Raw genomic sequence first — 13191 nt, forward strand, 5'->3', positions numbered from 1 at the left:
AATGTGCTCTCTGCGCTTATCTCAGAAACACACACCACACCCATTTTATTCTGACCTGACTACAGAGATAAAACCACAGTCACACTTTCCTTTTAGAACAGAAGAATCAGGTCTGTTTTTCATCAACTTGTCCACAGCAATTAAGGTCCAAAGAGTAAAGTTCTAGAGTAGCGCATGGTTGTTAATAGCATTCCTGTTCGCCATGCAGTGAGGCCCATGTAATAACTTTACTACTATTGCATTTCAACAAGAACACAAAGCTGTCTTTTTTTTTTTTTTTTTGCGTTATAACATTAATATATAAAAATGTGCATTCATTATAAGTACATAAACTTTTATATTACCACACAATAAATGTTTTGCTTACATTAGTGATGTGTTTTATTGGAAATTACTCTTTAGTGACACATGGTGGCAGATCGTAGAAACCGTAAGGCCTGCATGTTAAAGAATCCTAATATATTTCACCTGTCAGACATTTATTATCCACTTTCACCACTGCTTCAGTGGTTTGCAATACAGTTATCTGCTCCTTTATATCTCTGCTACCACCTAAAATACCTCCTCCAGTCTCTACGGTACTGAGTACTTTACACATCGCTGAGCAATCATGAAATGATACAGCAGTGTTCTGCTTAACTCAGCAGAACAAATGCCGCTTAGACTGGCATATTTCTTTACTGTAAGCCATTAAAGTAGTCTACATTTTGTTCTGTGTGACAAGCCATAGGTTTTATCATCTAGACAATGCTTTAGGTGTGACAGGCCAGGATAAGACTTTCTGTAGACAACTTGAGCTGGGATAATAAATGTCATGGTCATAGTCATTATATTTTTTTTAAATCTTATAGCTTCAAGTCATCTTAAAATAATGAAATTAGTCAAACGCTGCTCTTATCTGTGTGCGCTCGGTTTTGTCACACTGTCTGTTCCTCTGCAAAACTCAGCAGAAAATGATCTTAATTAAATATAAATTAAACCGAGCTGATGTTAAATATAGAAATTCAAAATTCAATAACATCATTATTCTGAAGCAGAAGTCACAACATTTTGATTAAAGGGGAAAAAAATTAATTTGGCGTAAAAGTGGATTGTTTTTTTCCCCTTGAGATTTTTGATACAAATATTAAAACTCATTTGATTTGATTTTGCATAAAACGTTACATGACCAGAACACCAGGATATGATTTTATTTTCTTTGCACTGACTTGAAATATTTTCCCGCCATACTTAAATAATTACTTAGAAAAATAACGGAACAAATATACATGTTTCTATTCTTTCTTCTGAGACACCACTCAGCTATTTTTTATAAAGGTGCTGTACATTATTTAAACATTTACATGAATCAGACCACGTTATATTGAGCCATACTGTATGTATTTAGTCTAATATGAGGTGATTCTAGGCCTCACTTTTAAATATGAACAATGAAGATGAGTTACGTACAGTATCTACAGCAGATGCCAACATTGCTTTCATGACATGTCTTCACATTTTGTTGAATTTAAACAGTTTTCAAAGTCTGTCATTTGCACAAAAACACAATGTAACACCACAACTTATCATGAACAGTAATCTTGCCTTTGTAATTAGTTTGCGTTCTCATCATTTACTTTATATCAAAGCTGTGTCACAGCTGTTAGTTACATATCCAAACCCTGAGGTCATAATCACTTCACACAGCATAAGAAATGGCCACCAGTCCTTTGGTATTGATAGATCATATCACTTCCTCTGAAATCACACCTTACATGTTTATCTTGGCCACATTTCAGACCTCAAAACCCCAATAAATCAGCCCTTTCAGAAACCTCCCACAACTGATGATGTGTTGCAAGCAAGCATGGAAAAAATAAGACTATGATCTAAAAATAGATAGTTTGATAGAAGACATTACACCTGCAACATTCCTGTTTTTAGGAGGGATCATTTTTCCCTGCTTTATAGTCTGTATTTAAAGACTGAATCTTTGCACATTAAGGTGAATCTCACAGAAAATTGTCTAGATCATATTTCACCTCCAAAATCAAAATATGCATAAAAGACAATGAAGCCTAATGAAGTCTATTTTTAAGTTTTTTTACGATTTGTTTCATTGTGACAGTATGCATGTATTAAAGCACATTTCTCTCTTCTAAAAATTCTCTGTAACTGATTCAGAAGGTTTGCTTTTCACTGCAGTCATATTAGATACTCATTATTTTAGTACTCATTTTATTTTAAGTTTAAGTTAAACCTGATGCAAACAATTACAGTAATTTGAGTTTGAAGAGTAAATGTGCTTATAATTGTCTTAAAAATAATGTCATGATACTAAAAAATAAATAATAATAATAATAATAATAAAGCAGGCTTTATTTTCTTAAAGGAATAGTTCACCCAAAATCAAATGCTCACCAATGAATCCTCTGCAGTGAATGGGTGCCGTCAGAATGAGAGTCCAAACAGCTGATAAAAACATCACAATAATCCACACCTCTCCAGTCCATCAATTTACATTATGAAGTGAAAAACTGTGTGTTTGTTAGAAACAAATTCATCATCAAGACATTTTTAACTTCAAAAGTCTTCGATCCATGATATTGCTTTCTCCAGTGAAAAAGTTTTTGTGTGAATCAGGAGGGAAAGATGCAAAGATTAAGCACAGTTTACAAGCCAAAATGTCCAAAACAAATGTCAGTATTTTGGCCAGAAGCAATGGATTTGTTTATTACAGACACACAGCTTTTCACTTCACAAGACAATAATTGATGTACTTGTAAGTCATGTGGATTATTGTGAGGTTTTTATCAGCTGTCTGGACTGATAAAACCCTTTTTTTTTGATGGCCTGAATGCAAGTAAAGTTTCAGCAAACTTTCATTTTCAGGTGAACTATTCCTTTAATCCAAAATATTTTGAGATCAAATATGACCCCTTGACAACCTTCATGAGGTTCACCTATGCGCATTGACTTCTGATGGTCATAAACCAAAATTGACTGCTGTAAAGTACAGCATAGCCTTATAACTGAGGACTTGAATTGCTTGCACTGCTTGCCTTCATCTTGAGCAGACTGGACATGCATGTCCAGGAAAAAAATAAAATAAATATTTACCATATTAAATCTGATTTCATAGAATATTTAAAAATACATTTACATGTACCATTTGTTTTGTGACAAGTCAAAACTGTTGCTACAAGGTAAAACTACCACGGTGCTTAGCAAGAGCTTGGATCTCTACACCAAAATCAATGTCACAATCTGTTATAGCTACATGTATCTATTCATATACATATTTCAATAAATAAACATTTGATCATGTTCTTGGTATATTAAAGCACAAGTTTCTGGTCATTTGCAATTATAATATTTGGAGATCAGGGAATCAAAGACATGGAAAAGAGAACAGTCTGAAAAGTCCCTGGTAAAGCCCCCAATCTTCCAAGACGGTTCTTATATACACCATTTGAAAATGTTAGAGATAAACTGCACGGGTTTAAAACGCATGCAACAAAACAAGGAGTTTGCATGCAGGGGAAAAAAAAATATTCTTTGGGGTAAAGACGTGCTGTTTTGAACCAAAACATAAATTTGCATTGTTTGTTTCGGTGATTGATGGGGCATGTTCCCTTGCATAAGGAAGGATTGCATTGTGATGTTGACAGAGTCCTCATGTTGTTTAATGTCAGCTGGCAAGAAGCAAATTAAAAGAGGCTGTCCGGACAAAACGGAGTTCCATGTGTTCGACCACAAAGCCTCAGAAATTGCCTGTCCAAGACGATTAAGCAATGATCACCACAAAATAGTTTAGATGAAACTTCATGTCGAATCAGTCCGTCTGTGAGACTGCTTATTACAAACGTTTTTAAATCATTTGAATGAGAAGCTCATGCTGACCACTATCCAAAGAGAAGCACATGAACATGGTTCACATGATACGCTCTGAAGCCACATGGAGAAAAACAAGGTGCAAGGCCAAAAACATACTCTTGGAACGTACATGAACAAGCATGTGAATGCTCGGTCTATGCACTGAAGATGCATGCTTTGTGTTATTGTGGTGGTTTCAAACCTCTCTATTCAATCATGTTGATAAAGTTAAGACTTTGAGATGTCTGTTCCTCTAAGCTGTCGACTTGTTTATAGCTACCTATCTGAGTAATAAACAACCTTCTATAGACTAAACAGTTTTGGGTCCCATTGACTTCCATAGTATGGACAACAAACACTGCATAAGTCAATGGGACCCAAATCCATTTAGCTATAAAAGAAGATATTTTGAAGAAATCTGGCAACCAAGCAGTATTGGATCAATTGATTTCTATAGTGTTTGTTGTCCCTACTATGGAAGTCAATGGGGGCCAAAACCATTTGGTTACCAGTATTCTTCAAAATATCTTCTTTTGTGTTCCACAGATTAAAAAAAAGGTTTGGAACGACATAAGGCTTTGCAAGCCACAATTCACAAGTAACAGACAATTTAATTTTTGAGTTTACGCAGTAGAATGTATTATATGATGCATCAACTTTTAAGTTTTCCGTGAATTCAATATTATTTAAAAATTAAAATTCAGATTTTTTACAGTATAGGGAACATGTTAGGAGAAGTTTGGCTAGGCTACGTTCTACACAAGTGCAAATGCTTGAAACACTGACCTGCTGTACACTGACGTATAAAGAAATCTCAGTCATTCCCTTGAGTAACCCTTGAAGATGTTTAGTCTTGTACTCAAGAAGTTTTCTTTAAATGTCTGTGCCAGTAAACCAGATGTGATGTAATTTAGGTAGCTAGCTATAAACATGTATAACAGTTTAACAGTTTAACTCGCTCAGCAAGATTCTCTTCCACCAGCAGATAATTTGCGCTAATTCCCCTGATAGTGCTGAAATAAAATAAAAAAATGCTGAGAATGCAACTTGCAATCCATGATGAACTGTGTGAAATCATAGGGTTTGCATTCACATACTTTCGTATGTTTCTGGCCTTAAACCTTCTATTCCCAAGGATTTCCAAACTATTCATAAACATCTCGCATCGCTTCCTCGTGTGTGAGGATCCGTGCAAAACTAGGGATCTTCCAAAGGCCGTCACTCAAGGGTCCAGGGTGGTCAAAGACTAGACTCGCCCTGGTTGTGACTGGAGCCGCATCTGTGGTGACAATGTCGTCTTTCCTGTTTTTGCTCTCATATCCTTTTCTTTTGCTTTCATTCTTATCTGTAATAATTTCTTTCCTGTTTTCTTCCGTTTGATCCCCCTTATCCTTTGTTTGTATGCTCTTCTTGTCTCCCTCTCTTCTCGATATGTGGGAGTCATCATTTCGCATGTCTCTATCTCTCTGTTTTTTCTTCTTTCGGGTGCTTTTGAGCTCCGTTTCCACTTTTGGCTCAAGCGCTTCACCCTCTCCTTTGCTTCTCACTTTTCTCTCAGCTCTCCACCTCTCCTCCCCTTCTTGGGTCTCATTTCGTTTCCTTCCTCTAGAAAATTCCTGTTTTTTCCTCCTTTCAGCATCACTTTTCTTCTGGTTCAAGCTTGGCATCCCCTTCACGTGGCATTCCTCTTTCCGTCCCTGCGCTTCGCCAATTACCACTTCCTGTCCTTCACGCTTTGACTTCTGGGGACTGACTGAGCGACTATGTTGGCAGGACTTTCTGTTCTTGCGGGAGTCTCGAGTGCTTTGTTGCAGATTTTCTTTGTGGCTGCGAGCTTTGTCTTTGGATGGGCTTTTGGATTTCTCTGTATCTCCGAGATCAAGGAGATTCTCTGCGGACCGACACTTGATGCGGCGTTGCTGCGGGACTCTGGAAGAGCTGGTGTTTGGTGCTTTGGCACGCTTCTCCCTCTTGCGGTCTTTAGAGCGAGGATCCTCGCAGGCCAGATCCAAGGAGCCGCGAGAACGGGCAAAGGAGCTTGTCAGGTCTGACGTTTCCTTCACTGAGCTGGATGGCGGATGAAGGAGAGGAGAACTGAGAGGAATGTCGGAAGTGTTGGATCCCGGCGGATCAGGAAGGATACCATCTCCTAGGGGCGAAAAGATGTGCATTGGTTCCACTGCCTAGAATTAAAATACTATGACTAATTAAGGCCTTATAAAAAATTACCATGGTAACCAATTATATTTGAGTGGTATCCTGGCTGGTTGCTAATGAATTTCTATGTAAATGCATTGCTATGCTATATTTTTCAGTGAAACCATTTTTCATGGTGTTGTGATTGCAAAGAGCATGAACATATTTCACAGATCTAAAAATTTACTCAATAAAACAGAAAAGACTAGCAATTAAGGAGCAAAGAAAGTGTAGTAAAAGTCCCATTACCAAAGAATAAAAGACCTAGAGGAAAAGAGGCTGTTAGTGATGATGCTCCTGGGGACAGTAACACACCGCAGAGGAGCTTACACAACCTGCAAAGAAGAGAACGAGAGAAAGAAAGAAAGAAAGAAAGAAAGAAAGAGCTGAAGTTAGCAAGCAACTTTATGATCTTACAGCATGCTTACGTATATAGCAGCATCATCGTGTGTTTGTGTGTCATAACTCACTGTTCTCTGATAAGAGGGCTTGCGGTCGCAGTAACAGTAGCACTTTGTTTCCACCAGCTTGGATCAGCTCAATGGCTCTGGTGTGACTAATGCCTTGCGTCTGTTCTCCATTGATCTCCACTACCTGATCTCCTACCTGCACATTCAAGCATAAGATAATTTATGTTTTATCATTATTGAAATATCTTAATGGACTTAATGGGTTCAGGCCATAAGAGGTGATGAGTTTAGTTAAAGTCCAAAATATCTTGCTTTTCATGTATCAGCATCCACCAATGAAAAACCCATATCAATTGACTGCAAACAGGAAGATGATGACTGATATGGCCTTGAAAATCAATTAACATTTGCATTTAAAGGGATAATAAACTGAAATTCAAATTTCCCTAATCATTGTGTTATATAAAAAACTATAAAATTGTGCTATAAAAACGTTCTGTAAGTTTCAACTCTCGTTTGTCTAAAAACAGCTTATAGTAAAGCCAATCTGCCAAAACTACAGCTTGTGGAATATGCCACTTTATGACGTAATAGTGTGGCTAAACACTGCCTCCGCAGAAGAAGATCAACACCTGCTTCTACATCGCTGCCTGTTTAGCCACACCCACCAATTCATGCGCATAGTAGGTAAATGACAAGAAACCAAACAATAGGCTTTACTTGATTAACTTTGTTTTTAATGAAGTTCCAGACCATGACAGTAAGAACTTGGTTCTTTGTTCACTTCATTTTACCACAGATTTGTTTACAAACAAGGCACAATTCGATGCAGGATTTTTTAAAAGACAATGCTGTGCTGACTATATTGGATCAGATGTCACACCACACAAGTGTGAGTAACTGTTTTCATTACGTAATCCCTATTGCTTTGTCTGTTATTACTAGGGGTGTGCTCAAAATATCGATTCTTAGATACATACCGATATAATAAAAAAAAGATACAGTATCGATATTCTAGCCCTTAGTATCGATACTCCGCCCAGCCATTAGGGGGCGCAGCGGCGCCCGCGAGTTTCAAAAAACTCATGGAAAATGTTAAAGCAAGATGTAGCATTTAACTGATTTCATAGTGAAATGGCAGTACATGGTGTCACAAAAAAGAATTATAAGAAGATTTAATAAGAAGTTAAGAATAATAAGAAGAAGATTTTGTGCTTGTGTGAGCTCAGACTGTACCCTTGGAAAGTTAAATGTTGACTTGTGGTAATTTCCAGATTAATACAATTTGTGTACAATTAATCAGAGCACTTAAAGTTGCAAATATTTAAGCAAAATGCACTTTGTTATACTTTTGTCTTCAATAAATTGAAGAAAAATGCAGAGTTCTGTTTGTTGAGTAAATGTGTTCAGCATTAACTAATTGGCTCTGGCCCATGTATTTTTATTGAATCGTATCGAATCGTGTCACATTGTATCAAATCGTATCGAGACAGCTCTGTATCGAGGTACGTATCGAATCGTGACCTGTGTATCGAGGTATGTATCGTATCGCCAGGTTCTCCAAGGTATACAGCCCTAGTTATTACAGATCGTCTGATATGTACTGAGTATTTATGCGTTTTTAACCTAAAACACAGCAGTGTCCATCTGTGAAGGATGTAGGCTGTCAAACATACACAATTGTAAGCCAATCATAGCAGTTGGTGTTTACTTCCGAGTCAACAAACCATCACGCCTATTCAAATAGAGTGTTCCGATGAGGGGGGGGGGGGGGGGGGGTTAAAACAGCACAGAAAATTGCCTATTACCTCTAAATTGTAAAAATGTTTTTGAGGTAAAAATCTTTATAACATAAGTGGACCTCAGAGAACAGTACAAAATAAATGTTTATGACCGCTTTAATTCATCCAAATCAAACCACAATCCATTCAAGCTATTTCTTCTTTCATGTATTTCCTGGGAACCAAACCCATGAAAAGGATATCCTCCTTTGAAATATGTTGAGTATAAAAAGGTATGATATTCAGCTTCCCTTAAATCTTTTATATTTACACTCTGCAGGCAGATGTTTCCCTAAAATCACTGCAGAAGATGGAACAAAGTCAGCAGATTCCATTCGCAATGTGTGAGTTATTAAAGAGCGGTGTGCTGTACTGACGTGTATCCTGCCATCCTGTAGAGCGGGGCCGTCCTCAACCAGACGCAGGATGTAGAGGCCCATGTTATACTCAGTTCCTCCTCTCAGACTAAAGCCAAAACCACGAGGTCCGCGTTCCAACTCTACAGCAATACAGCCCTAGGTAGAAAATGTAGATATACGCCACCGTTCAAAGGTTTTGGGTCATGTTTTTTTTTTCTTTAAAGGAGTCTCCTATGCTCAACTAGGCTGCATTTATTTGAACAAAAATGCAAGAAAACATTCTTTAAAATAACAGTTTTCCATTTTACTATACATTCAAAATTTAATATATTTCTGTGATGGCATGAAGAAATTCATTATAATCCTTGACTAGATTTTGTGACGTGATTTTGATTTTCCATTGTAGTTTTTAGTCTTGGCTTAAATACTTATGTATGATCTCATTATTTTTTATGCAATGTTGAAATATTCCGTTATACTTTACCCTAGACACGTTCTCTAGTTAGATTTTAGGCACAGTTTGTGATGTAAGTGTGACTCTTGCCTGTTTTGAGTTGGCGACACACAGCATTCCCTGTTCACTCATGGGAAGAGCTTTATACTCTGTCCGTATAAGCTCATCCCTGATCTCATCCATATCCAAATTATATCTGTGCATAAGTAAAACAAAGCAGAAGTGTGGCTTAAATCCTCCGTAAGTGTTGAGAGCTTAATTTTATCAGCTACTGTATATGGCTGAATTTACATGAATTTACAACAAATAGACAGAAGGAATGAGCACATTTAAAGTGGTTTAAATACATAATATTGAACTGCACCTCTCATCCTGAGTGGATTTGAGAATCTTGTGCTGTGGTGCTGGACTTTGTTTGGCTGAACTGGCTCCTGAGGGCGGGCCTTTGTACTCTAAACAGCCAATAAAAACAGATCGTCATATGCAATGATAAACATCAAGTGTTAAAGCCCTTATGAAACAGCATTTGCAACACTTCTGTAATATTAATGATGAATGTTTCACATTAAGATGAGGAACATTTGAACTGCGAAAGCCTGTGGCAATTAATGCTGTTTTGTTGTATCATATTCATGCATGTGAATTAAAATTGACATAAATTAACTGTGTATAGTCATGTTTTGTAGTTGAAATGGGGTAATAATTGGTCTAAATGCCCTTTATAAAGCATTCAATTTAAATATGCATGCATAATTGATATTAAATTTCACTGTGGTTATTAGCCTTTCAATTTAAGTGGCATTATTGCCTTAGTGTGACAAATCAAAGCATGAGGCACAGGTTGAGAAAGCATGAATATGTGCTGCGGCAGTATTTATGTGACATTTCATTATCTCACTCACCGTCCTCAGGAACCACGGTGAGTGTGACGGAGTTCCCCGCGTCTTTGATAAGCTGAACAATGTCGTTGTGAGAGAGCTCCACAATGGACTGGCTGTTCACAGCGGAAATGCGGTCACCCACGTTCAGCAGTCCACAGCGGTCAGTCGGACTGCCCTCGATTATTCGACCGATCTTATGAGGAATCACTGCAACACACACTTAGGCAAATCACTTAGCAGAATTGGAATGGCGTGTGTTGTATTTATAATCATAATGAATGAATCATAAGAAATTGAACAATTCTGGGGTTGTGTAAAACAATGGATGGAGTGGAATGGAACAGAAAACAGGGGCCTCAAGACACTTTTAAACTACTGTATTTTTAACATAACATCTTACAATCTAAATAAATGAACATGCAACGCTGATGACGTAATATGTTCAATGAACAATGCAAGTTGTGATGCAACCACCACTGACTACTATAGTATGTATGACTACAGTGGCCATAAAATACGATGAAAATAAAGAAACAACTTTTACTGTGCAAAATGTTAATCACTTAAAAAGTGCATACTGTGTCAACATGACATTAAACCACAACAACCATGGTAAAATGTAATTATTACATTGAAACAAAAACATTTATACAAAATCTAAAATTGGTCAACTTTACAAATAGTTGATTAGCCGTCCATCATGATTCTTTTTCCAATTCCAGTGCAATTGATGATTCTTTTGAGGAAATAACTATATACTAAATAAAATAAATTAAAAATAAAAATTATACATAATTATGAAATGAATTTAAAATTAAATTACTGGTGTTTTCATGTTTTTTTTATTTAAATAGTCATTTAATACAAAACTGTTCTGTATGTGTATTTTAACAACAGATTTTCGACTTTTTTAATGATTCATTACAAATCTTTAGATTTATTAGCAGTGAAATTCTGGTGCATGAAACAGTACATACAGTACATTAGACATTATATAAAATATTAGTACATTTTATAATATATTTAGTCTATATATAAAAAGTAATATATTTAAAGTACATTTATTTCATACTAAGTATAGTTCAAATCTATTAACATATTTACTGACCTCTTGCTCGAGACTTACTGATATAAAAATTATAATTAAACTTTATTTGGAGTACTATCTGTGCATAGTGCACATTTCTTAATATTAAGCCTAAAATGTGTTTTAATGTCACTATTGATGAGGATTGTATGATCTTTGAATAATATTGGTCTTTAAATGCAAGATATTTCAAGTGTACCTAAAGTATATTTGCAACAGCTCCACTATAGCACAAATATACTTAGGTATATCTTTATTTGGACTTCAGCACTACTTCCACACAATTAATGTGCATTAAATACAAAATTAGTTGTTCCAATTTAGCAGACTTTTTATACTATACTAGTTTAGTATACTAAAAGTATAATTGCAGGGTATTTTTATTAAGTACATAAATATGTAAATGTTTTTTTAGTAGATTTAGCATGAAATCAATGCATTTCAAATACATTTTAGTATATTTATTTTTCACTAGGTTTCTTGATTCCCAATTCTAATGATATCTAATTTTTTTCTTGTTTATTTGCTGAATGACTTCGGCTGGTGCATCAATGAATCTGCTGTTACCTCCAGGTGGCGGTTTGCTCTTTGATGTGAGAATGACAAAGCCAAAGCCCTCGTTATCTTTACGATGGAGCGTGATATCAAACGACCCCTGGTCCTTGATGCTTGGCACCTGGATACGTGGAAGCCGAGGTGAGCCATTCACAAGGGTCAACGCTCCGCTCCCAACATCCTCCAGGGCATCTATAGAGCAGAAGATTACACGGACTGACCTTTAACGAAAGCTTTTCAGGCAGTTAATTACACTCCAGCGCTGGTTTTATGTCTAAGGGCTGTCAGTCAGCAGCGCTCACCTCTGTAAATGACCTTCCTGCGCACTGAAAGCAGCACTTCTCCGTTGCATGCTGCGTTAGTCATCAGATCCAGAACTTGTTTGTGAGATTTCCCCTTCACAGTGATGCCATCGATGCCAACGAGCTCGTCTCCGGCCCTCAGACGGCCTTCCTTCTCTGCCGCCCCCTGGGGAATGATGGCACCAATATAAACCTAATGAAATTAGACAGATAGCTCTCGTTTTAGAGTTAAGACAGAAAGTCGATCTGCTAATAAATCACATAAATACAGTCCATGAATATAAATATCCAGTAATGTGGTTACAGAAGTATGAGGGACTCACTGGTTGTTCTGCACCTTCTCCTCCAAGCACACGGAAGCCAAAGCCTGTCTCCTGATCTCTCTTGATGAACACGTCCAACTCTTTATAGTGAGGTACTGTACACAAATAGACAAAATTAAATGGAACTACAATATATAATTTGGAAAACATGGAATTAACCACATTCATCAATTCATCACAAAAAAGCAAAACCAAAAATAAAAACCAACAGTATTTGCCATGCACATGGCCTTTTTTCTGTCTCTGCATTCAGATTCAGATAAATTAAAAGGATAGTTTTCTCAAATATGTCATTTGAAAACCATATGATATTTTTTTACGTGAAGCTCATATTAAACAGCTGCTCTTTTCCATGCAATAATAGTGGTTGGTGAGTCAGACCATAAAGCTCCAAAGGGAAAAAGCACTATAAAATACTCCATTCAAACTATATTCAAAGTCTCCCAAAGCCATTCAACAACTTTTTAACGTGGAAAAATTTATATTAACTGATAATCTTCTGCTCATAAATCTCATTCAAAGTTTCACACAGCTAAACCAATTGCGGAATATATGCAAGAACAAGACATTTGCCCACAGCTCTTATTATATTGTCTGTAGTGAGCTGTTTTCTCATGTATTATGATTTGAATGTGAAAAAAAACAACAAAAAAACTGTTCTGTATATGTATTTTAAATAAATGATTTAAATAAATTAAGTCAAATTAAAATAGAATGTAATTTTGTACTTCATAATTGTGACTTTATATCACATAATTGCAACTTTGTATCTTTGTATCTCACAACTGTATCATACATAGATACATCAGACATAACCGTGACCTTTGTTCTTGTTCTGTCGAGACTTGACTATTGCAAAATGCTAAATGAATAAATGTAAACATAAAGTGATTAATCATTTGATAGCAGTAATATATAATCTTATTTTTATATCTAATTTTATCTTATTACCTTATTTTTATTTATAATAAATAAAGTGTTTTACTAA

General features: G+C 36.2%; 1 protein-coding gene and 1 long non-coding RNA gene across 2 annotated transcripts in view; one reads left to right on the plus strand and one right to left on the minus strand.

The window, feature by feature from the left end:
• Positions 1-5000: 5000 nt before the first annotated feature.
• LOC306878758 (membrane-associated guanylate kinase, WW and PDZ domain-containing protein 3-like) overlaps positions 5001-13191 on the minus strand; it is a gene marked incomplete at both ends in the record, with an annotated part of 124572 nt that continues 116381 nt past the window's right edge. Inside the window, 9 exons of the mRNA XM_079431275.1 lie at positions 5001-6034; positions 6522-6653; positions 8616-8757; positions 9146-9251; positions 9420-9507; positions 9958-10155; positions 11591-11770; positions 11881-12073; positions 12204-12298. Of these exons, the coding sequence (XP_079287401.1) occupies positions 5001-6034; positions 6522-6653; positions 8616-8757; positions 9146-9251; positions 9420-9507; positions 9958-10155; positions 11591-11770; positions 11881-12073; positions 12204-12298 (2168 nt within the window). The remainder of the gene's footprint in view (positions 6035-6521; positions 6654-8615; positions 8758-9145; positions 9252-9419; positions 9508-9957; positions 10156-11590; positions 11771-11880; positions 12074-12203; positions 12299-13191) is intronic.
• Positions 5496-9716, plus strand: LOC306878759. Its single transcript, XR_013784967.1, has 4 exons — positions 5496-6088; positions 6992-7148; positions 7261-7353; positions 8523-9716. It is a non-coding gene; the product is annotated as an uncharacterized lncRNA (long non-coding RNA).

The sequence above is a fragment of the Barbus barbus genome (assembly GCF_936440315.1).
Source record: "Barbus barbus genome assembly, chromosome: 13".
NCBI lineage: Eukaryota > Metazoa > Chordata > Actinopteri > Cypriniformes > Cyprinidae > Barbus > Barbus barbus.